General features: G+C 40.3%; 1 protein-coding gene across 1 annotated transcript in view; it reads right to left on the bottom strand.

Moving 5' to 3' along the window:
- adamts3 (ADAM metallopeptidase with thrombospondin type 1 motif, 3) overlaps nt 1–27,380 on the bottom strand; it is a 158,665-nt gene that overhangs the window by 91,622 nt on the left and 39,663 nt on the right. Inside the window, exon 5 of the mRNA XM_078251404.1 lies at nt 6,959–7,152. Coding sequence (XP_078107530.1) covers nt 6,959–7,152 — 194 coding nt within the window. The remainder of the gene's footprint in view (nt 1–6,958; nt 7,153–27,380) is intronic.

The raw sequence follows: 27,380 nt of genomic DNA, 5'->3' as shown, positions 1-27,380 counted from the left end.
TTGGTAATAAGGCTGTACTCAAAATCACAGCAACTTCTTAACAGCTTTTTCCACACATTTACACTTTAGGACCAATTCTTCTTGCTGTATGTGTTTGGCCTTACGTTTCTTTTTTTCCCCGGCTCACGTACACTGATCCATAGCTCAAAATTGCCACAACACACTCTTCTATCTAGAGGGAAGCAGGGGAATGATGGGGTCACCGATCAGCGTCTTCAGCTGAAATGTCCTTCTGAAAACTCACTAGTCTAGTGTGTAATCTGTTCAAGAACAACAGCACTTTTCTGTAGTCCTCTCAAGTGCTGATCTTCATGTTGGAACTTTTGTTTTCTTTTGTTTTGTTATCTAGTTTTTTTTTTAGGCCTGTCTAAAATGAATGCATTCATTTTCTGGTTAATCTTAGCTAATAATGTAAGACATTAATGCAACAGTGCACTAATGTACTTTCCTTACATGGTGTACTGTATCATTTAGTGAATAATGATATAAAGTTCTAATATTTTTTTCTAATATCATTCAGTGTCTCATCACAGCTAAACTGGCAGCATTGAGGCTTGTCTCTTGCTGTATTTTCTGCCTATGAGACACACAGGAGTCACACAGAAACGAGTTGAAAAAGAAACAGAGAGAGTGTGCATGTGTGCCTGTCATACTGTATGAAGGCTGTCAGTACTGATGTACTCCAAAACAGGCATCAGTTAACAGACTTCCAGCCCCAAAGTTACAGGAGAGAAACAGATTTTCTTTGAGAAACAGGTTAAACCCTGAAAATAGCAAAACTGATCAAAACAGCTATACAACAGCTCTAACAACAACTCTAACTGCTGCCAGTTTGATTGGCGATTTGGTTGTGTTGTCCTAGTAGTGGCTAACTTGTCTATATTCTACTGAAGGATTATGATAATAGCCTATAGTACTGTATGTGATGTGGATTAACGTATATGGACATCCCGGTTCGCATGCTTTTCTGTACTTCTGATCTGGGGCTGTTTTTCATGGTTTGGTGGTTTTCCCTGAGTTCCACTTAAATGAAATCTAAATGCTTCAGCATGCAGTGATATTTTAGACAATAGTGTCCTTCCAACATTGTGGGGCTCATTCCTGTTTCTACATGACAACTCCCCTGTGCACAATTTCACATTCATAAAGAAATGGTTTTCCCAGTTTGGTGTGGAAGAACTTGACTGGGCTGCAAAGAACCCCAACCTCTCAACCCCATCCAACACCTTTGGGATGAACTGGTACAAGGAGAGTGAGCAAGGTCTTATAACCCAACGTTGGACCTCACTAACGCTCTTGTGGCTGAATGGGAGTAAATCCATGCAGTTAGCTTCCAACATCTGGTGGAAAGTATAAAACCAAAAGAGTGGAGGCTGTTAAAGCCGCAGATAGATGCCTATAAATGACGTGGGTTTAATGTTCAGGTGTCCATATACAGTACATTTGCCTACCACTACCTCTGTGCATTGTTTACCTGCTGTGATAATACCACAGTAATAACAATAACACTTTTTTCCTGCATTTTCACATGATGATAATGCAATCCAATACAACAACCATCCAAGAAATTGTACCTTTGTGATGCCTCTAATGTTGACTTTACACTGTGTCATAGAATAAGTGTTGATTTACACGTAACTATATGGTAATATTTGAGCCTGTAATGAGATGTGGTGTTGTACTGGACTCCATTATAGAGAACACAACATTTGAAAAACATCTTTCAATGGTGTATATTATATCAGTCCATCCAGAAAGACGTGATTATGCGATCGCATAATTCAATGCATAATCAGCCAAAGTCCGCATATTTATGCGGGGAGGGCCGCATTTTTTCAAATACACCGCACTTTCGCCGCATAAATTGCCGATTTTCGCGCAAAATATGCGGGGCTTGCATGATTTCATAATCCCCGCATTTTCGTTGCAAAAAAAGTCACATACATCTTAGCAGAATGTTGAAAAATGTTGCGTTTACTTCACACAAGTGCAGCCATTTTCCCCTGTTGCCATGGGAACGTTATGAAGTGACGTAATTACGCGACGTGAACATCATCGAAAAGCTGCAAACCCCGCGATGAAGCCATGATGAAACCGCAATTTTTGCAAGTTCCATCGCATTTTTTAAGAAAATGTGCCGCATAATCAAGGATTTTTGCCCGCAACAATCACAAAAAAACTTTCTGCATTTTTCTGGAAGGACTGATAGTATATTGCAATCCAATACAAAATGCAGCCTTAAAAAACTTAAAAAGACTACATAAATACAAAAGCTCAACATTATAAATCACAAAGCTAGTATGTGTTACACAGTTGTCAAATTAAATTACACAGGTAATAAACTGATAACTCAGTATATTTAAATGTAAATGTTGTTGCATTACCCAAATGTCACCAACAGAGGTCCATAAAAGTCATGCAGGACTTTATGTCGTTAGTGAAACTCAGTAATGTGGAACCTCTGTTCCCAGCTTCTGTTGATGCCAGTGTAGTTTGTTTTGGATAATTTCACATAATTAAACTCAGACATGTACACAATTTGTATCTTTTTCTTCTGATTCTGATTGCAGATCATCATCTTGACAAAAAAGCCTCACCCACTTTACTATCTTGGCACGCTGATGTTGGTTAGAGGTGTAATTTCTGAAGATAGCGAATTGGGCAGGACATAACTTCTCATTGGAATGTTTTTATGGTGAATAAAATAATGTGCGAAAGCTTCTGTATGAGGCTTTCATCAGAAATGTGCAACAAATACGAAGCTGTTATTGATGTTTGTCAGCCTGAGACAGAAAGCTGATGCCACTGGGGTTAGCGATTTCTATTCCTCTTTGTGTCTTTTTATGTGTACACCAAAGACTGAAACAGATCCAACAGCAGCAGCCAAAATCTTTAGTCAAGTCTCCAGTGAAAAAAAAATCCAAGAAGAGAAATGGTGCGAGACCCAGACAGGTCAAAAAATGACAAGAAATCTAAGCATGAAATGTAATAAAAAAACAAGCCTAGAAAATCAAAATTATAGATAGACATATTCTCAAATATTTGATAGTGTGTTTGATCTCACTAATTCCATAATTTGTGTGTGTATATATATATATATATATATATATATATAGACATGGCAGGAACCGGACACCGTTTTTAATTATAGTAATCACTGTTCAGAGGCTGAGCTCTGCTTCCTGTCAAAGGGACCTCTGCTGGTAAACACCATAAATAACCTCATAATATCATCACTGCCGGCCATGGCAACAAAGTGAGAGAGAGTGAGAGAGAAACGCACTCTAGATATATGTACAGTATATATATGTGGATATGCATATACATGTACAGAAATAAAAGAGGAGATAGTGGCCAATGCTTAATTAAGATTAATTTAAGTTTAATTAAAATTTTTATAGTGACAAGTGGAGAGAGGAAACGAGGGGAGACAGAGATGGGGAATGACAAGGAACAAAGGTCCTTAGCCGGACACAAACTGGGGATTTTGTGGTTTGTGGTCCACGCCTCAACCTTCAAGGTGTTATTTTTAAAACTATGGAAGACCATTTATGCCAGGAAAAGAAAAGAATAGATGAAAAGTAAGGACTAACAACACAATAAATACAAATGGTAAATTAAAAAATGTCAGATAGAAAGTTCTGATATACTGACTCAAAATTACAGTTTGACAAGTTTTCATTGTTGTAGCTGTTTTTACACTGTTGAAACCAATCATCTGTTTTCCCACAAGAACACAATACAAAAGGTAAAGGACTGCGAAGAAAGAGTGCATACACAATTACGCAATCAATGCTTCTAAACATTTGCATTTGAAAGGATTATCTTTGCAAGGGGAATTTAAAGGGATTTAAAAAAACATTTCTGTGACAATGCCATCTTAGGAAACGTATGACAACTACACAGGAATACAGCCAGTCCTCAAATAGCAAGGCTATAGCTGCAATATCACACTGATAAAATCGATGGCAGCAAAATCCTGTAAATCCTGTTCATGGCTGGCTCATATATCTCCTGCTGACACACAGCTGAATTCATAGCCTGTTTGTCAACAATTATCTTCCTTTGTTTGATTATGTCGGCCCACTGCTTTCATGTTTCAAGTCTAATTCCTCTCCCCCATAACATGTCATCAGCGGTATAAAGAAACGTTATCCGACGCCTATCAGTATTTGTGTGTTTATATGTACTAGTACAGTCCCTGTTGGGCCGATTGCTTGGCCTGTGGTATTGCTGCTTGCAGAATTCTTCAAAACCAAATTGTACCCCAAAATGACTTACAGAAGGACCCCACACCACTTAATATGCAACTCCACTGTATAGCCTACTACTGACTTACAGTGTAGGCTACTTCTACATCAGAGGAAGACATTGTACTACTATATATACCTGAGAGAGAACGTTGCAGATTCAGAATGTAATCACAAAGTATCACAATGAAAATGTGGAGAAATCAGACAGTAGCCTCATGGACTCATGGCATTGTGCTATCCACTTGGCACGTTATGAGAGCTAATCAGTGTATATCTGCGTTAATCAACCACCAGAAAGAGAGAGACAGAGAGATAGAGAGAGAGAGAGCGAGAGAGAGAGAGCATTTTAGTGTTGTCTTTTTCGTCAATGATATTGCATGTTGATATCACCACAGTCAGCGTTTATAATGGGGGCGGTGTTGTCTCGTATGATCGTTAACGAATGTAACACTTGTGGCTTGACGGTTAACTGTGAAGTATGGATTTGTTACGGGGGGGGAGGTATTTTGGCGACGGTGATGTTATTACTGTTATAAGTTAGCAGTAGAATTAACCGGACCCAGGGTGAGTCTGATGAAAACTGCTGTCTTTGCCCGGTCAGCTCCGAGATAGTTTTGCATTGCACAGCGCTGTGGAGGAATAAGCTCTGAGAGTAGGTTATGTTCTGGCTCTGTTTAGAAGTGGTGAATGTACAGCTCACAGCAACTTAATACGATATAGTGTCTGGCTTTTTTTTAGGGCTGTCAGCGTTAACGCGTTAATCGCGATGCGATTAAGGGCCGACGATGCGATGCATTTATTAATTTATTTTACACTTCACTCGGCTTTGTGTCGTGCCTAACAGGCTACCATTTTGACCCTTTGCAGCACTGTTACTTATCATCAAGCTGCCACTTCCTCGTAACACATCCTGCTGCTGCAGGCTGCAGGCATGATGGAGAAAGACAGCAGCAATGAAATCCTGAATTGCGCTTTTCATTTTCCAAAACTCCCGGACGGCTAGTACACAAGTCGAAAGCCATACACACATTGTGTAAAGCCAAATTAAAATATCACGAAGCACTTTCTTCCACCACTGGAGAGGCTTTTCTGTGACAACTTGACAAGTAAACACTGTGTTTCTAATCTGCCTCCAGAGGCAAATGACCGCCTGAATCAATTGTCAAATGCCAAAGAAGGGCCAGGTATCTTGATTAAATTACCCTGGTGAAGTGTGACTACATCGGAAACAGATGCACACAAAAGGTGGGATAACCCCTGCTTGGGATGTAATGGCACACTCCTTTGTGTTTGAACAGAGGTATTCATTTCCAGAGAGGGCCATATTGGTATCCTGGTGCATGGACATTGGGGAAAACTCCACACAGATGCATTAATTAGAGGTAAATCTGCGAGATAGGGCGCAAAGCACATTGCAGGCACAGAGGCAAAGTCCAATGCAGATATACAGTATGTCATCATTGCTTCTAGCGGCAATTTTGAGCGGTGCTGGTGCGCCACGCCACGGGTAGCGCTTCCTCTGAGTTCTCTCCAACCACTCTCCCCATAGGAAAAAATCAGCCAGCGCAGAGTGATTTCACCGCCGATCATATGTAGGCAACTATAGACTCCCCCACACAGTGTGTTGTCCATGATCATCTAAGATCTGTGTATGTAACACTGAGCCACAGCAGAGGACTCGTAGGAGAGAGGCTGTTGTTAACGCTGACGGCTCATACTCAAATCATGACCAGTTACATTCAGTATCTGTCATGGCAGATTAGAGGGTAGTGGCCCTGGGCAATAGAACTCTGAGTGCTTACTAATACTGACTGAGCTCTCAGAAGACATGTTTAATGTTAAACACTTGAATCCAATATGATGGATAAAAAATTTGGATAAGTAGTTACCACTGCCTCCTTTACACCTTTAAATAATATAAATATGGATGTGAGTACTGAGTACTTAACCATACAGTAAAACTATCAAAACTATTGTCGTAAGGAGGCTAAAGAAAATGTGAGTCTATGGGCAAATGGATGTGACTAGTTCAGACATGGCTGAATGGAAAGAAACAGTTTGAGACAGCAGAGATGCAGCGAAAAAGTAAAAAAATTAAAATAAAAAAAAATACCAGAAGAGAGAGTTGATGGATCATGGATGAATAATGAAAGAAACCAAGTTATGATGATGTAAATGCATGGCTACTGTGCTGGTGCACTTTCATGGCAGCTGTATTGTTTTGTACGCTTACAAAATCATTGTTGTTCAACGATGAAAGCTCCGACGAGAGCTCTGGCAGACACTCACTTATTTTAGAATACGGATACTAATCTGACTAACACATTTTGAATTGTTTTTAGAAAGACTGATGAAATAAATGTTAGATAGTGAAGGAGAATGATAGTGAAACAGATGCCGGACAGGAAGTGGAGAGAGGATTGTGGCTCTGGATTCCCACAGTATTTAGTAAGATTTTTTCTTCTATATCAATACAGCCTACAATGCGTAATAAAAATTGCAGCTTTATATAACCACTCAGCCATTTGTATTGGTATTGACCCACAGTGTAGCACTCTTGAAAGAAGATAAAGATTTTTTTGTTATCCACTAGCGCCTGTTAAACGCACGAAGACCAGTGCATATAGACAATTCAGGTTCATAGTGCATTTGACTGCAACAGGAGTATTTAAAACGAGTTACAAAAACAAGTGTCAGGGACTTACGATATTCATAAGAGTGAGGAGGTAATTCTGCACGTGCTCTTTGCCGTGAAACCGAACCACTGAGTCATCAACTCCCAGCAGGATTTCAATGTTGTAGTCGTCCTCCCCGGCATCTCTGCGACGACGGCGGAGGACAGTCTCATTGACCTGCCGGGCTACAGAGTCCAGGGTCCCAGGTACATCCAGCTCTGGTTCTGTGCAGGGATCAAGACACGGGAGATAGTAGTGTTAATGTGGACGTGCAAAAACCAAAGAAAAAAGGAATGCATTATATTATATTATATAGTTGAATCAATATTAGTAAGTGTGTCATGTTGCTTCAGGTCTTCTTCAGATATATAGATGTTTTAGATACAAGAGGCAACAGTGTGTGTTTTATTCTGGTGATTCCTGTTTCACATTTCAACAGCCATTCTTTGATCATTGGTTTATCAAGCAAAAATGTCAGGTTTGTTTTCTTGTTCCGGCTTCTCAACAAACGAGTAGATTTGCTGCGTTTTTCTGTTTTTCTGTTTATATCATTCTAATTTAAATATCTTTGGGTTTTGAATTGGTGGTCGAACAAACCAAGTAATCTGAAGATGACACTTCGGGCTCTGGTTGTTAGGAACACACACAAAAAGGCTTGAAAGTAAATTTTGCATTTGAAATTTAATTAAATACAGTACATAAATACAATCATACAACATGTGCTAGTTTTTAAAGGGGTGATAGAATGCAAAACCGGAGATGCGGTATGCACAGAGGGGAGGGGCTGTGTGTGTGTGTGTGTGTGTGTGCTTTGCTCGTTGTAAACCAACCAATCAGCACGCAGCTTATCTAAATATTCATGAACATACCATATAAGGGACAAAACCTCTTCTTTCTTTCTAGTGCTAGTCCACAGGGTTGCATTAGGGAGCACAGAACAGCACCCGGGCCATTTTCAGCCCAACCAATGTTACATACCCTATTAGGAGACCTTAAGGAACAGTGTGAAATACCCTATATAATCACCCCTTTAAAGATTCTATTTTATTTAGTTTGTGAAATGAATATTTATTCTATTTCTATTTTTTATATAAGTTGATTTCACTTGGAGAAAACGGCTCTTTATACATGATTACAGCCATAAACTTGAAAATGTCATCAAAAATCTGTCAAAAATGTCATCTTACATTTGTAACATTTTGATTTTGTATTTCTGTATTTTTTGCATTCACAGCCATGCCCTGAAGTCAATTAAAGTATTTATTTCAGACCATCTTACATGTCACAACACCCAAAGTGTAATGGGGGGGAAAAGACACACACATATATACACACACACGCACACGCACACACTTTCTGACATGACTCACATATGTTCACTGGTGGCTGTTAATGAAGCCTTGGGCTGCAAATGCTTTTAAAACACTGTAGTATAGAGCCTCTCATACTGTAGCTATTGAACTGCTATTACTCTATTCCAACCATGGCTAATTGGTAACAATCTATAGTTATTATTAGGCATTTTTACAATCTACAGAGAGTAAAAATAGTGGTGGTTATGTAACAGGAAAATCTGAATTGACCTCAAAGCAAATTTCTTACTTGATATGAAAACTGAATTATCCGATTTGACAATATTTGGTCCCCCTTGCTTCCCCTCTGGTCCCCTCTGGGGTAATAAAGATATCCTTTATCCTTGAACAGCTAGTTCTAAATCAGACCATGAAATAAATGCTAATACTTCTTTTGATGGCAAGGCACACCAGTTCTAAACCTCCCCTTAATACTGCTTAGCTTTACACTCTGAAGGCTGAGGCCGTCACTGTCAAACCTATTACTCACTGCTGATATGAAATCCTTCATCTGAGGCCTGTACTACGAATCAATATCATCATGTCCTGGATTTCTTTCAGTTACCCAGTTTCACTAACCCTAACAACCGCGGTCCCGCATAAGCTGTGTCACGACGCTGGTTAACAACTAGTTCAGTCAACCCAGGGTTTCCCAATCCAGCGGGGCGCGCGTTCACATAAAAGAGGCGGTGTTTGCACAGCACGACCAATCGCAAACATCTACTAGAGCCGCATATTTTATATAAGAAGAGCAAATTATAATTCTACGTCAATATGAAGAACACAGACACGCAATACAGTCGCTGCTTCCTAAAACAGAAGGAAAGCTGGCAAAAAAATAGCCGTAAATGCGTAAATTACAAGGCTTATCAATATCACTTCCTCATCAGTCAGGCACAAGATCTGACCATAATTACACTTGTGCTTTCCATAAACTGCTGTTGCTTTAGCCTGTTATTTCAGTTGCAACCCTGGCAGTGGAAGCGACCGTGAGAGCAAATAACATAATTCAAACCGATGTGCTCATTGGCAACACAAGAAGCCGACAAATAGCCGATATGTAATTCCCTCCCATTAAAATCTATATATTTCATATCAAATACCCATCAGGGAATGTTAACGGGGTTGTCTGTCTCTAAATGTATTAACTTTTATGAGCGCACCCCTCTTTCCCTCTCTCTCTCTCTCTCTCTCTCTCTCTCTCTCTCTCTCTCTCTCCCCCTCTCTCTCTCCCCCTCTCTCTCTCTCTCTCTCTCTCTCTCTCTCTCTCTCTCTCTCCCCCTCTCTCTCTCCCCCTCTCTCTCTCTCTCCCTCCCTCTCTCTCTCTCTCTCTCTCTCTCTCTCTCTCTCTCTCTCTCTCTCTCTCTCTCTCTCTCTCTCTCTCTCTCTCTCTCTCTCTCTCTCTCTCTCTCTCTCTCTCTCTCTCTCTCTCTCGCGCTCTCTCTTCTAAGAACGGTGATGCCGTTATCAATCGAGTATTGATTGGTCAGTAGGCGGTGCTTTTACACCGGTTGATCTCTGATCTCCAACTTAACCTGCTCCCGACCAGGTTAGGTGTTCAGCATAAGTTACCACAGCGATTGCACCCGGTAACAAGTGATCCACCTTCGTGATACAGAAAACCCTGGGTTGAACCTGAAGTTACCTCGTTAACGGCAAATCTTGCTTCGTAGGACAGGCCTCAAGTCCCCTCGGTAATCCTGATCAAGTGGCTACAGATAACCCATTTCTTTACATTTAGGATTTAATTTTCCACTATAATGACTGAAAACTGCTGATTCTTTGGGGGTATCAACAGCTTGGTTGGTCAAAAAAGTAGCCATAGTTGAAGGTTGAAAACCCGGTGGGGGAACATCTTGGCATGTGAATGAATCATCAGAGAACGTTTTGCTTTGCTGGAGCTGCATGCCAACAGTAAGGATGTGATTACGCCTTCTGCTTGTTTTGTTTGGTCTCAACTGCAGTGGAAATTAGCATTTGTTTAGGTTTTTTTTTGTTTTGTATTTGGTTCATTTTAATCTCATTTGACATAATCTCAATTTGAAATGAAAAGTCTGAACCTTGTTGTGTGCTCTCAAGATTGTTTAAAACAATGTTTTCTGAGCGTTTCTCTATCATTACAACATCACTCAAGCACGCGTTTACTACTTTTTATAATCTGCAGTTTAACAAACTGAAACTCTTTTGACAGAAACACGGCAATTTGAATCTTGGTTATATTTTTTCTGTGCACTAAAGAAAAAAACATTTTACAAGTACATAGTGTGAATATCGAATGTGTCAAACAATTAAATTAACTTTGAAATCTCATTAACTGCTTACAAAACCAGTCTGACAGTCATCAAAGATGCATCTGGAAATATGCCAAATCAATTTATAGAGAACAGATAAAGCAACTAAATAAAATATCTCATTTGATATGATCATAGGCTTTAAGCCTTGTAATGCCTTTTGTATACATCATATATATATATATATATATATCATAATGCATCATATATCTACAGGCTGAGAGCTAAAATGTTTGCCTAATGCACAAAATTATATATGTTTTGTATTGCACAGCTTGGTGCAAATGGTCCCCACTAGTTACAAGTTATTTTTGAGTAAATCATATTGCAGACTCGCTGGCTGTGTGGGACCCTGGGGTCCTTTTGCATTTGTTTAAGACCAGCACATCTTCATTCTGATCCTCAAACTGAATATAAACTGAAGGCAAGGGAGGTAATCTTTCATTTGGTAGTGTCAATAAACCTCTGCTTGTAGTTTGTCAGTGAGACATTACAGGCCTTGAACTAAAAATTGGGTTCATGTAGGTTTACGCAACCCATTTACAAACAAACCAGGCATGGTAAACAAAGGCCACATGGACTCAAAAGTAACTTCTGTATTAAAGACGTTTCAGTGAGCTCTCATCCTGCCGTGTTAGAAAATTTGGCAGGGGGGTGAATCAAAACAAATCTCCTTCCAGTTTAGCTAAACGCGACGGACGTGTCTGCGCTCAGTACTGGAATGAACCTCCTCTGGTCTTCAAGTCAGTTAATATCACATGAATCAGATGAATATAATATATTCATCTGTATGACCATTCAACCTTATGTATTGGTAATGACCCACAATGCAGCATTCTTATAAGAATACATACATACATACATATACATTTTCAGGCATCTCAGTACAGTTTTCGGGCAAGACTGAACTATGATCCCACTGAAATCTCATTAGTATGAATGTCTGTACCTGAAGAAAAGTAAGACAGAGCTATTCAGTGCTTTATGAACTTCCCCTTAAGAAATATCTGATTAAAGCAACAACAACAAAAAATATATATGTTTCTATATTTCATCCACATTAAGGGAAGATACTGCGCTGGCAAATACTTGAGCCATAAATAAAAGCGCAGACCATTTTTCATTTTTCCAGGGATGCTTAGGGCCGCAGACAGGGCCAGTGATTGAGTGGAGAGGGAGCTAAAATAAATAGAAAGAAATGGCTGCCGCCTCAGCTGTGGCCCGGCTCCTACAGTGTTGGGATTGTGGAGTGCATTCCTCCTCTCCGCCGCTCCCGTCATGACACAGGCATTCTTGTGCAGAGGGCCAGCTCCCCCCCTCCCCCTCCTGAGTAAACAGGCTTTCTGAGGTCCCTACTTCAAACGCACAGGACTTCCCCTCAGCAGTGCTTCTTAAGACCGCTAGTGTGCTTCAGTGAGTGGCGAGCCCCCTCTCCCTCCTCCCCCACCTCACCCCACCCCAGCCCACAGCCCAGTCCCATGGGAGCACCACCGTGCAGCGGCAGGAGCAGCAGCAGCCCCGGAGATGGGAGAGGCCCCCAGCCAGCGCCTGCCCACACGTGGCACCATGCAGCAAGGTGGCAACGAGGCCAGCCAGAGCCACAGCAGGCTAAAAATGGCACAGAGGTAGGCGACAGGCAACTCGCCATCAGCCTAGAGTGGAAATCTACTGTGTCTGCTCTGATGCCATTAATATCCACACACTACCATTCAAAGACACTCACACTCCCGCAACCCCATTAGGAAAAAGGACAAAGATATAGTGTCAGAATTAACCTGGGTGGAAGAAAATGAGGAGAGCATTTGCATTTGGTTGTTTAGATTTGAATGCATTAACATTTAGGGCAAAGCCTCTCCTCTGAGGATGTAAATCTATTTATTTATATAATCATAAAAGTTAATACATCTGAAAGAATAAGGATCTTCAGTTATGGAACAATGACCAACATGTATCCAGTGTATTACAGCAACAATAAGCAGCATTTTTGCTTTAAAATATGGGCCGTAATCCTTTTATCTGTTTCTGCTGTGTAGTGGGGCTGGAGGATTGACCTACAGTAAAAACTGAGATGATACAGAAGAGCACATTTAATCTGAAAATGGGGAATCTGCCTGAAATCTACTCTGTGAGCTAAATGTAATGTGGCAAAACTAGTAAGGGGTACAATTAGGTGGGACAAACACATTTTCTTTCTGCAGTTGTTTTGTTAGTGAAATTAAGTCACAGTCCCTTATTGATGAGAAGCTTTGCAGTTGAAACTATTATACCAGACATTATTTTTAATGAATCAGGATCTGAATGAGATCCAATGATAAAAGGACACTTAAAACTGCAGTTTGAGCCTGATGAGCTGATGGAGCTTAAAAATCTGAAATAGTGAATTCATCAATAGAAACACTGCTCTCCGTTATGAACTTGAGAAATACAATCAGACATATACCGTGAACTCAAACTGCTTTTGCAGAAGGAGTTGATATATTAACATACTGTATACTGCAACATCAGCAGGTGCAAGCCACACAGCTCCATTTCAGTGAGCAGAACACTGTAAACAGGCTTAAAGTGTGATGTAACTGACTGTGAAAAAGGCAGCATCATGGATGCCAGAAGGGCAGGTTAGCGCATCGCCCCGACCGCGGCTGATCAAAGGAGGCAATCTAAAAAGAGTTCAGCAAATGAAACACGACACAAAACACCTCATCAAAACATCTGATGACATGTCAAGCGGCTGAGGTCACAAAAATAAATGACAACAATTAATTGCAAAGCACACAATCTGATGCAGTCTTGCATGTCTGGGGTAAAAAAAACAGACTACATTGTAGAGGAGGTGAAAGGTTGATTGGACTGGTGAATCCTGGTTGCGACTGGTACTCATGTTGTAAATTAGTGGTTCCCAACAGACCAGTACTAAACTAAGGAATATTTGTGTCCAGGGTGATAGGAAATTATATGATTCGGTTATATATATGATTATATGATATATGAAGCACATGATGGGCTATGTGCTTTTAACACTTTGAACTTGGCACAGTCTGCCTGCGCTGCCTCTTTCCTCATCACTCTCTGTGCTTGAGAGTTTCTTTGGAAGATGTAGGGGAAATAAAGTTTATTTCAGTTGTGATAAAGTGAAAAATAGTGAGAAATGCCCTTCATAATTTTCCTTTTAGTCCAAGGTGGCGTCATCAAATTGCTTGTTTTGTCCAACCAACAGTCCAAAATATAAATGAAAATCAGTGTATTATCACATAAAACCAAAGTGGGAATACTAACAATTGAGGAGCTGCAATAGCTTCATTGATAAAAGAATTATCGAAATAGTCGCAGATTATTTTTCTATGGTTTGATTAATTGATTATTTCATTTAATATCTTAGATATTTCAATGACTATATTTCGAAGTCTAGTTAGATCCTACTACACGTTGAAATGCTTGAGAGATAAAGATTAAATGTCACACAGATGTCTCAAGGTTTATCCTGGTTGTAATCTTTAGCCATCTTTTCGCCTGGAAAGACCACCAAACGCGTAAGCGCATTTCTATTGTGATGTGAGCCAAATAAACAGGTGAAATATGAGTTCTTTGTCCTCCTCGACTTTAAATCTGAGATTTACTACCTTAGGATATATTTTCAGGCCCTTTCCCCTTTTAATTTAAATGTATTTAAATTAATGTTAACCTGGTCATACCAACTCAAACACACTATCCATGGAAAGCTCTCCACCAATCAACCACAGGCAGTTGACATTAAGGTCTGCTTGGTCAGCTTTAACACTGGAATTTCTATATTTCTTTACATGAAACATCAAATGGTCATGTCTCTATCTATCTATTTAGATACATATAAAGCAATGTGTGACCATTGCTATTAATTGCCACAAATCATTCCCGGTTGACATCTCATTTGAATACTGTTTGTTATGCTGTCGCTGCACGATTTTGTTTTGTTGGGGGCTGGTGATGGCTGTCATAGAAATATGGGTCACTGAACAATGGCCTGAAATCAGGTGCACAAAACCAGAAAAATCCACCTTAACATTGAATAGAAAACAAAATTACCTTAATTTCTATCTTTATCATTCTACCAGTGTAATGGTTCTAGTGCCAATGCGTTCTGAAGCTGCAGCTGATTTAGTCCTGGCAATTCACTTCTCGTCATGTAAGGGAATTTTTAACTTACTAGGGCACATAAAAGCTAGAATAATTACACTGGATTTTATGACTGGGGCAATATTGTTTAGTCTTTTTTTTCCCTCCTTCCAATTGAGCTGAGAATGAGCGGTGACAGCAGCAACAACAGCAGCCTAATTACCAGCACTGCACCGCAACAGGAGAAAAGATGCTTGCCGAGGCATTTAAAATGGTGGAGAGACGCCACGCAGGTTTGTGGTTCCGTGTTAAAGCTGCGTTTGTGTGTATGTGCATTCTCTGTGGCCCACCTGAAGCTTCAGAAACACTATTAACAAGCGCCTGGGGAGTTTTAGGCATAAAATTGAAGCTAACACTCCTGCTCCCACTGGGCTTTATATTAAGGTATTACTAATGATTTCTAAGTCCTGGCTGCTCTGCCTCAGAAAATAAACTCAAGAGTCTTTCATTGCAAAAGTAAAGGATCATTTATAATAGAAATGTTCCTTAAAAAGATTGTGAGAGATGCTTTTACCCACATTAACCATGAATAATGCTAATGTACTGTATGTAAATGGTAAATCAAAAAATGATTTTAATGTGCAACTGATTTGAATACCACGTAAGGTTGATATTTGTATTTAGTCACAATACGGACACACAACATATTATTAGATACTGAACTTACTTGAGTCCCAAAGTAGTTTCTGTCCAAGAGAAGATTGTTTGGAGGCACTTAAGCTGCTCTAATCAGACTTTTTATATTAACGATAGGTCAAATACCTCAAAAAATACCTCTACGGAGCTTCTAAGTATATTTCAACTCATTGTTTTGGTTTGTCTATGGTCCCAACTTCACTTTTTCGTTCCCTTTCACTGCTTCTAGATGTTTTACTCAAGAGCTGGTAAAGACTGACAACAGAGCTAAAAAGGAGAAAAAACATAGGACTTGCATTTGTTAAGTGGCCAAAGACACCACTCTAAAGGAATGATAATGTTGCTTTTGATTATTCGTAAGTGTTAAGTTTACACCTTGTTCTGCTGTCACCAAGTGGTGGCTAATGAAAACACAACAAACCGGACAGATATCGCTCATCTTCTGTGTTCAAACTAGCCATACTAGCCGCTAGCTATCCAGGGTGGGTGATACAGAGTCCAGTCCTGAGGAAAGATCATCCTCATGTCAAACTAGCAACACGCAGGACCAGGCTCTCAGATTGTGAACACGTACAGTACTGTAAGGTGGAACATACTTCTTACAGAAGGACCCCAAACCACTTAAAGGAGAATTCCGGCCAATTTTTACGTTAATCTTGATCGCTATAGCTACGCGAGTACTTTCGATAGAAAAAACTCCGACCCGAATCACTGCAGGTAACACAGAGAAGCTGCAGCTACATGTACAAGCGTCCCCTGAGCTAAAACGGCAGTGGTCGGGGGAAGTTTTAGAGTGCCTTTGTGCCTCTTAACAGACACAAAATACAATTAATATGTCTGTGCCACATGAACAGGGCCCTTACGTGTCAACAAGATGCGTTTTAAACTCAGACATTGTTTAAATTCACCTACTCTGGTCCCTGTCTTGATCCTGCCGGTAGCTAGCGTGCTCTGCTAGCTGATAGCCGTTAGCCGCTCCGTGGATTGTTATTGGGATGATTATCACAGAAGCCTGGCTGAATACACTCACCAGAGGGCAGCTAGCAGCTAACAGCTACTACCGCACTACTGCTTTTTTTAGGGGGGAATAAACTTCAAGACGTGACATGACCTGTCCTCTGGAGGACATAGCCACACCACCGCCACTCCGTAGATTGTTATTGGGATGATTATCACAGAAGCCTGTCTGAATACACTCACCGGACGGCTAACGGCTATCAGCTAGCAGGGCAAGCTAGCTACCGGCAGGATCGAGACACGGACCAGGGTAGGTGAATTTAAACAATGTCTGAGTTGAAAACGCATCTTGTTGACACGTAAGGGCCCTGTTCATGTGGCACAGACATATTAATTGTATGTTGTGTCTGTTAAGAGGCACAAAGGCACTCTAAAACTTGCCCCGACAACTGCCGTTTTAGCTCAGGGTAGGGTGACCAGACGTCCCCGGTTTCCGTCAGATAAATGTAGTGCGGTAAACATTATAACATTTTCCTCTGAGGTGTAGTGGAGTACAAGTATGAAGTAGCAGCAGGGGCGATTCTAGGATCAGACCTTTAGGGGGCCTCAGCCCCTAATGAGAATGTGACACGGATACAGTGCATGCAAAAGTGATAATTTGCGCCACGAAATTACCAACTTCTTCACAACCGCACACCTGCTCTCCCTCTGACTCAGCCAAAGGCGTGAGTCTGGCACAACTACCTCAACCAGAATCTAAGCTTTCCAATGATATTAGTGCCAGGTTTGCGAGAAAATTAACATTGAACTTACATGAAATGTTATCATGTGCATTCTGCATAAATCTCTGCACACCATTACTCTCTGGGAAATATGTCACAAACTCTTCACTCAACACATGCATCGGTACAACAAGCGGTTCCTGGGTAATCTGGTTTTGAAATTGCAACAAAATTTCTACATGGTCTCCAGCTTTGGGACAAAATTATAATGTATTCTCATGTAAACTATTTATGTCAGCACAGACATTTTTATAAATTGCTAGCCAGTGTATCCCACCATAATGGTTATTATATTGCCAGATTCCAGACAATCCCACTTACAAATATGAATATATATTTATACTGGTATGCTTCCTAGTGACATTAATGCAAAAATATGAAGAAAAAACTATTCAACCTGTGTGTGTGCATGGTTAAAATTCTGAAGTGCAAAATAGTTCAGGCTACAGCACAAATACAGTATTTCCATCCATAGATAAGAATAATCAAGTCTTACATCTGAATTTCTCTTCAAAGTGCACCAGATTGATGCATTTAAACGTTAAAATAGACTAAATGTTCTTACAGGGGAGCATGCCCATGGACCCCCCCTAGAGGGGCTTGTGCCCCAGTGCAGCTCTAGGTCTTGTGATGCCCCTGGGAGAGTGTCCCTGTTTTAAGTTTTACAAAGATAAAAGCATTACCTTTTTTGGAGGTATTTACGCTTCTGAGCCGAAAATGTCCCTGGACATACTTTGGCTGGAATACTCCTTTAATATGCAACTCCACTGTATAGCCTACTATTGACTTGCAGTGTAGGCTACTTCTACATCAGAGGAAGACATTGTACTACTATATTTACCTGACAGAGAACGCTGCAGATTCAGAATGTAATGTAAACAAAATATCACAATAAAAATGTGGAGTAATCAGACTTTAGCCTCATGGACTCATAGCAGTGCGCTACCCAACTGGCCCGTTATGAGAGTTAATCAGCACCTATCTGTGTTCATCAACCACCAGAACCGGACCCTATGTGTGCGCGCAGAGAGAGAAAAAGAGAGCAAGAGAGAGAGAGAGAGAGAGAGAGAGAGAGAGACGTTGTGCCGTGTGATCGTTAACGAATTTAACACTTCAGCAGAGGACGTGTTCATTTCCATACAGCTTTAGTGGCTTGACGGTTAACGGTGAAGTAGGGGATTTGATTCATCAGACTAAAGGTTCAAGAGATATGCGCATAACACACAGACAGACAGACAGACAGATGTTCCTGCAATTTATAGATAGATGTTTGTATATCTAAGACTCCACCATGCAAATATAAACACATACAAAGCATCAATCAAACCACCTGCTGGAGGAGTTAACAGCAAAATTCAGTAATTGTCGCCAAAGTCAAAGCCATCTCTCAGTGCTGCTTTATTATCTTGCTGGAACAAACAACTTAGAGTAAAGCCACTTTGGTAGGAAAATCTCTCATTTTAGTGTGAGAAAATCCACAGGAGTTGATGGCCACCACGTAAAAATGAGAAAAACGTGCCCGTGAACACGTATCAATAGATTAAAAATAACGTGACATTTACACAACCTGCCGTGAGACCGGGCTGTCACAGCAGAGAAGCAGCAAACGTACACATTGAAGGTTTCAGGTAGAGAAACCTTTTACTGCTCATCCATTTCAGCTTGCAGCGTGTTTTCAAGCACTGAACTGAAATTTACATCAGCTTTATTATGTCATACTGAGAGACATCTCTGATGTTGATATTTCTTTAAAATTAAAAGACACTATTCTTGCTGCAAACAATCCATTGAACATGCCTGCAGCTCTGTAGCTCAGTCAGCTCATTCATCTTAATAGTGTTTTTAGTGATGCAAAAATCTTTTAATACTTGCTCAGAACATTTTGTTGAAAACCTTTCATTTTTGTCGGCTGGGCATTTTATGTTTTCCTCAACAGCACGAAGATCTGTAATTTGTGTGAACTGTGAAAAGGGTGAGTCTGAGTTTAAACAGGCTCTCGGGTTTACAGCGTGTTTCCATATCAGGTCAATCAGCAATACTTCAGTAACATCAGCATAGATCAATGTATATCACATTAAGATGACTATGGATTAACTGCAGGGGTGGAACATTGGTGGTACATTTACTCTCCTTACTGTAACAAAGTCCTTTTTTCTGTACTTGTCCTTTTTAATGTTTTAAATATCAGTATATCAATATAAATTTACTTTTGCTTAAGTACATTTTTATCAAAATTATCTCAGCAATTACTTTGGTGAGAACAATGTTGCTATAACCAATGGCCAAACCTACAAAAAGTCCAAGTTATTAACTGGAATTATCCTTATTTATTATCCCAGTATACAATAAAAGGGCTTGGGTTAAACATTTTAAAGAAATAGAGTAACCACTACTAATACAATTTACAGCTTTGATAGAAAAATGTCCAAGTGCTGTGTCGGTTTAATGGTTTGTTTTGACCAAGAGAAGTAATTTATTATTTTGGGAGCTGTCCTTTCAACTTTAAGAGCACTCCAAGGTTCCCTGGACATGAAACTAACTGAGCCTGTTTGATGATGATGATGTTTGTGTTTGGAGGACAGTCTCAAAAAAAGCTATTGGCCTCAGAATGTAAACCTGTGCCTCTAGCAACCCATACTACAGCCTGAGACAGAAGTGCTTTATTTCTGTTATTTGTCGAGTAGCACATCACAAATTGTTGACATTTATGTTCATGTATGGGTTAAACAAACATGATACAACATGTTAAATAATGAACTTAGAGGAGTTTAATAGGCATTTTTATTTTAACTTGGACAGAGCCAGGCTTTCGGTTTGCCTCTGCTTCTAGTCTTAATGTACAATTATGCTTACCACGTCCTGACTCAAGCTTTGTACTTGCACAAACATGAGTGATATCAATCTTCTCATCTCGCTTTAGAAAGAAATCAAATACGTTGAAATATTCTTTAAACCTGCTTACACCATAAATAGTCTGTTTGTTGCAAATTTTCTTATCTGTTGTTGTGTTAGTTGTTGTGCTGCTGAGATACTCAGACTTATGTGGAGTGTGTGTGTGTGTGTGTGTGTGTGTGTGTGTGTGTGTGTGTGTGTGTGTGTGTGTGTGCATGTGAGTTAAGAGGCAGAGAGCAAGAGAGTGTTGAAGCAGACAACGGTAGGCCTTGTTGGGGTCGGTCGGTTACAACATGCAGCCAAACTTAGGCTTCATTCATGGTGGGGTGCGAACTGCATTTTTGGAAGAAATGCTCACTGTATTTCCTTTCAGGGAGTTCAATATATTTTGGTGACCTGCATCCGTTTTTTTTCTCTCTCTTTCTCTCAAAGAACAAACAACCCAATGTCATCGTCGAAAGGTCAAGTGACGAACTGTTTCCAGTCTCTCCCTGCCCAAAACGACTGATAAAATACAGGATTGTAAGAAGCTGAAATACTGAAAAGTATTTAGTTGTAGTTTTTACTTCTGCCATTAAATATTTTGGTGTTTGTTTTTATTTCAACTTACAAATTATCTATGTATATATTAACTACTGAACAAATTACAATACAACTTTGTGAAGCATAGGTTCATGGACTACTTGAATCTGGCACATATCCCATGACTACTATCATTACGTTTCTTTCAGATGCCAATAAAAAAGTTCTTCTAAAATAACACACTTAAAAAAAACTACAAACCTCTGCTAGGGCTCCAGACTTTAATCTTTTTCTAGTGTTTATTAGTTCATCTTTTCATGTTGATTTCAAAGGCATTTTGCAGCGTATAATGTAATAATCGAATCCAATGTACGTCTAACTGGGATCAAGGACATAACCTCTCTGGCAGAGGTAAAAAATAGAAAGGAAAATTGACAAACTACCTAAAGATAATACATTGTAAAACTATAATTTTGGCATCACTCAGATGATTGAGAGTCTTCAGGTTTTTCCAATAAAGCACCAGCTGATTTTAACTGATGATTTCTGGCTGATGAGGTTACAGTCCAGTCAGACAATACCAATGAACTTGTCTCTCTTGTCAATCCAAATAGTCTCTTGCATGGTTGCTGGCTTTAGTAGTGAAACAGACCACTGCAAGAGCTTTAGTTCAACAATAATGAAAAGCAGGCTAAATATTAAATGTATTTATATTAAACTCAAGAGTGGAAGTTTGATTTAAGAAGTGTGAAGATATATTATATTTAAACAACATATGATACAACTGGCTATTGTGCTTGCATTATAATGCTAGATACATTTGATGTAGATCTCTGTATCCTTAATGCACCTTACTTTAATTTACACTTAGTTTCCTTGATTGACTCCTGCTACTTTATGACAATGTTGTATTTCTACCTTTAATACACAGATGACAGTCCTTTGCTGCCTAATCCTTGATTGATGTGTTTTGGGAGAAAATGTACTGCTCAATTGCTGTGAGTACGGGGTGTAAAGTGAAGGCAACACAGATGAGCATATTAGTATTTTATCCAGATTACGGCAGCTGGACAGTACAGGATGCTGTTTTAATTCTTGATTTCGGGAACAATGGTTTGACACAACAATCGCAACACAAGGTCTAGCTGAGCAAATCTGCTGGTTAAAGCGTTCAGTATACTCCCCATTCCCGACCTGTTGCGCGACAGTGTGACGTCATGGGAGCGCCGTAACTATTTATACTCGCACGTGGTGGTCGCAACACTAGTTGCAGTCTTCTCCTGAGCAGAGGTGTCGCAACCTAGCAAAGGCTACCGAGTTTGCTATTTCTACCGACTAGAAGAAGAAAAAGGTAAACAATGGCAGAACTGGCAGCATCATTGACGTCAATGTCAACAGTGGCTAGGGTGATATTGGAGTCAATGGATGAGGAAGAACAGCTGCTTTTGAGCCTGCTTGCAAAGAAACGAAGAAAAAGAAGGTGGAATGTCCAGACATAAATATGGTGAGTTCAATATCCTCATGAAACAAATGAGGATGATAGACAGAGACAAGCACTTTGAATACTTCAGAATGTCTGCACAACAATTCGATGACCTACTTCGTCGGATCAAGCCTTTCATTCACCATAAAATAACTCATCTTAACCCAATAAGTTTACAATAGAGACTTGCAGTCACTCTGAGAGTCCTGGCATCCGGTTGCTCTCAAACTCGTCCTCTGGTCGCTCACTTTAAATCCTGGTGCGCCAGCGAGATTTACGTCATTTTGACATCACATTGTCGCGCGACAGGTCGGAAACAGCGACTGTAAAGAGGCTGTGAGATGGTTGTACGCTCTGGAAAAAGTAGTCGATTGACATTGTGAGATGATTATTTTGTCAGACTTGTGACTTGTGTTTCTAATCCAATTGAAGATCAATCAAAAAGTAAATGTTGCAATGGAGTTGTAAATCCAGAGTGGAGTATACTGTACTAAGATGTCAATTTAGTGACCATAATGTAAACAACCACCTATAACTACAAGAATAAATTATATTTTTGGCAAATCATTCATCTTAAAGGACAGAATTCATAAAGAATAGACTGATAACACCATGAATTGAGCATCACTTTTAACACTTGCATCCGATATCTCAAGGTTCAATATCAAAAGATATTGCGCTACCTATATTACAGCTCAAACACAGCCATAACGTTTTGCAGCTGAGTGCAATTTGCCCTTTTTTGCGTCTGATTGCAATTATCCATGTGGCAAAGTACAAATGTTGCCTTTGCACCAAGAACACAGTAGGCAGAACAATGGCAGAGAGAAAAAGAGAAATGAAATGAAAGACTTAAACACTGCGAGTTACAGGTCCTGAGCATGTAGAAGAAGAGTTAGTAAAAGTACAAAAAGTACAAATACATGAGGGCAGTACAAACCCTACAATTCCTGCTAAACAACCAAGAAAGAAGTGTTTGAGATTAAATCCCCCTCAAGCAACTCTTATAACAACATCACTTAATCACAAAATGAGTTCTGGGCTTTTTCTCTGATGTGCATGGTGTAATTTTCAGACATGTGGGCAGTGTTATTGCAGCTCTCAGATACTTACACAATGCAAAGACATTCAAGCAAGGGGATGAAAACTAATGTGTTGCAATACTGTCAGGGGAATGCAAAAACACATATCTTTTTGTGTCCCACAAACAGCTAAAATCCTCTCTCTTTTTTGTATCAGTATTTCTCTGTAAAGGACACAGTGGACGTAGTATCACAACAAGCAACAAAAACTTTAGGTATTTGGCTGCAGCAAGCGGGCAGACTGGATGGAAAGAAGAAAGGGGTGCACATGAGCCCCTTCCAGCAGCCATGTGCCTTTTGGAAAGCAACTGGATAAATCAGTCAAGAGAGAACACAACCAAGCATTTCTTGATTCAAAATATTGGTCAATGCTTCCAAGGATCTTTTCCACCCTTCTTCCAGATCCTTGGCTTGGGCGCTAATTATCACCAGGTTTCAGATGGAAAGAACTCATCAGGCGCATTCAGGGTTCGTATGTACGCGAGGCAATGTGCATAATATCTTCCAATGTGCCGGTTCAGCATGCAAACAGGGAAAGGGCAGAAATGTCAGACGGAGCATGAGATCATCTTCATTAAAGAATTGAAAAACAACACTAGAGAGGGAGGGGGCGTCTGTCGGTGTATTCAGCACGTTTTTATCTCTGGGTTCAAACTGCATTAATTTAGAGCATTGAGAATCGGCAGAAGAAGCTTCTGTGTATTTTCAGGCATAGTTCCTGTATCATTGTACTATTGAATGCTACTTTATACGTCTACGCTACTACATTTCAGAGGCAACTTCATTAATTGCGTTGTCTTTTAAAGGGCAGAAAATGGGAAAAATCCAATTGATAATATTTTTAGCTCTAATAATATATAGAGGTTAACTGGAGCACCTTTAAAGGTGCAGTAGGTAAGCCTTATAAAACTAACTTTCTGTCATATTTGCTGAAACTGACCCTATGTTCAAGTAGAACTACATGAAGCAGTTAATAAAAAAAAAAGAAATCTGGCTCCTCTGGCAGCACCTATAGTCTGTAATGTGATTTGCAAAAATCCACCGCTCCCTGTTCAGATGCACCAATCAGGGCCAGGGGGGGTGTCTAACTGCATGTCAATCACTGCTCATGCACACACATTAATTCTCCCTTGTGGGGGGGAGAGGCTTAGGAGACCGTTTTGGCCTTTAGCAGAAAGGGGGGAGGGACTGAGAAGTTGTCGATGTTTTCAACTTTTTTTGCTAGGTCCTGGATCTTCACAATCCTACCTACAGCACCTTTAATAGTCAGGTTATCACACATTTTTCAATCTGTCACACCCTTACACACACACACACACACACACACACACACACACACACACACACACACACACACACACACACACACACACACACACACATACACACACACACACACACACACACACACACACACAGGGTAGCGTTCACACTTACCTCTGACATTGCCGTAATTACTTTTGTTGACAACACATTAGAGAAACCATCCTCGCTAAGCAAACACGTGATAACCTTTTAAGGTTTTCAAATTACTAAAAGGTAAATTGCTTTCCCTATCGCTAAACACACCTTTCACATCCACATACTGTTTAAAACACATGCCTCACTTCCTGACAATAGAAATCAGATGGTGATGTGCCTTTTTTATAAGTTCTTCAAGCTTACGGAGGGTGAAAAGCCATTAGCTTCTTCTGAGATATTCATTTGCTGTTATCACAAGGTGTCATGACACATTAAATAAAGCTCAGCACACACACCAGTAAATTATTTCACATGCTCTTTTGTTTTTTGTTTGCAGTGTTAAGCTGTGTGAAGAAAGTACACCAACTTTAGTTCTCAACAGTATGCAGCATTTATCTGCCCAAACTACACAACAAGAAATACCTGCAAAACACAGCTGCTGTGGGTGGTGTAAGTTCAATTAACAAGGCTGAGGGTCATCAGGGCACAAATACACCAAAACAAACAACAGAAAACAGCTGACAAGCGCTAAAAAGAAATGGCTGCACAGTGCACACTAGCAAATGCAGCACAATATCCATAGCCCTCCGCTGGCAGACTACCTGCAGTCTGTTTTCTCTGTGTGAGGACGAGTCAGGAAACTGAGGAATATGAACATGATTCAGCTCTGTCACTTAACAGTGCTTTGGTTAGGAGATCTTTAAACAGGCAAATGTAGGTTGTCCTCAGTCGGATACCATTAGGGCTCAGTGGTGTGCAGAGGTGGATGTTTTGTGATCATGCCCAACAAAACAAAACATGCAAGAATTAAATCCCCCTTTCAATACCATGGATATGGTCCCACTTCACTTATTTATGAACTTCAATATCCAATGGCTAAACTCAACTACCATGGCCCCTGTAAGGGCCGTCATCTGGCGGTGCCTGTCACCTATTGGCGGCTAAACAACAGCCGCTGGTAGCTGGCGTCCCGGAGCTCTGAGGCGGCTAAATACAACCAGCAACTGCCGCTCAGATTGTATTGTTCTATGCCACTATTTGTTCATGTTACAGTGCTTTACTTAATTAAAAATACTTCTATTTTAGGTATATAATATATGGTCTATTGGTGAAGTAACATTAGCATTGATCACTTTGAGGGGAGGATACACCGCGGATACAAATTTTTCAGCCGAGGCAGGGATCTGTGGACCAGAAAGAGGGAAATCCTACGCATCCTGAATCGCAAATCACACCTGTTTATCTACACTAGGCACTCAGCAGCTGAATCAGAGCATTAGAAAGGAAAGATGACCAAGATTGTTTGAGTTTTTGTGGGTTGATCAGCTATGATTGTTGCATTGAGGAAAAGGGGTGGTACATAGTAAATATGTGAGCATAGCAATAGATAAACTGAAACAACCTGCCTCCTACTAATGACCACTTATCAGCTCCACTAAAGCAGCTGGAGACATGCCTTGCTCAATTTAGAAAGATAAGTAAGTGCTCATACTTTCTGCAGATTGTGCCACTTGTTTCTCTGGAATACAGCTGCTGACTCTTATAAGTTCACTTAGCTTTGGCTTTCATCCACTCATCCTTTATCTTATGACTTGTCCCGAAGTTACAATCCTCAATATCACAGAGTAACATCTCTTATAACAGCCAGCAAGTGACAGCATGTTTCAATTCTTCTTCTGGCACAGGCTCTTGGCAGACATATAGCAAAACCCTTTATCTGCTTCACCTGGAAACAGATGGTCAAGCATTCATCTTTCACTGACATCACTGCTTTGACGTAGACCTCTTCTGGAAATCAAAGGAATCCTGAGCCCCGGAGAGGAGAAATAACTTTGCTGATGCTCTCACAAGCACGAGCGTAGTATCTGCATTGAAAGTGTTGAAAGTGTGGAGGGAGAAAAGGAGGCCAGGCGGTGTATGTTCAATCCCCACACAAAAGCGAAAGAGCCGTGCACACAGGCACCTTGCAAAAACCTTTTCATCCAGGCCAGGTTTGCTGAGCAAACATGCTCGCGCTTAGCAGCACCCGACTTTGCATTGCCCACATTCATGAACAGCTTAAGTCATTTATTTCCCTCTGCCCAGACAAACCACAAATCAAGAAGAACCTAACTGTAATATATAAAGTAATTACCTGACCCAACCTAAGGATTTCTAATCATGCCTCTGGAACGTGCCATGATATGTAGGTCTAACAGGGTAAAAAGAGGAATGTTTTACATTTAATAACAGTAATGAGATTTGTTTGTGCTTCGGCTGCTGAAATAATGATTTGCTTATTAATTACAGTAGTAAGCGGGTTGGCAGAGGGGAAAACATCTTACTCCAACCTGTCTTCTATTGCCAATTACACTCAACGAGTTCAGTTTACTCACTTGCCTCTCCTGCTAGATCACATTTTCTAGTAAGATTATATCCTTCCAGCTATTTTTGCTTTTTTCTCTCTTACTCTTACTTGAATGTTTTTGCATTCCTACCAGCTCACCAAATTCCTCCTCACTCAGCCAGCCCCCACTCTGCTTAACACATCTATGTGACAAATATAAATCACCGCTTTCCTTTTACCGTAGAGATCTCGTCCTCACTCTTTGAGAATCTTTTTTTCTTTCTTTCCCTGTCTCTCACAGAGTTGCTTCCTCAGACATGAGGCCCTTCACTAGTTCCTCACTCTATTTTCACTACCATGTGAAAATAAAACCTAATAGCCAAGTGCTGCAGAGGGTGAATCCCTCACATGGGCGTCAAGCCAGATGACAGAAGATCAGATCTCAGGGGCACACTGAGGAGTCCAGACATGCTCTCACTGTAATCCTAGTCCCCCCTGGGTCACACACACACGTGTGTG

This window comes from Sander vitreus, chromosome 5 (genome assembly GCF_031162955.1).
Source record: "Sander vitreus isolate 19-12246 chromosome 5, sanVit1, whole genome shotgun sequence".
In the NCBI taxonomy this organism is placed as follows: Eukaryota; Metazoa; Chordata; class Actinopteri; order Perciformes; family Percidae; genus Sander; species Sander vitreus.
Note: the sequence above shows the minus strand (reverse complement) of the source record. Positions and strands in the feature narration are given on the sequence as shown.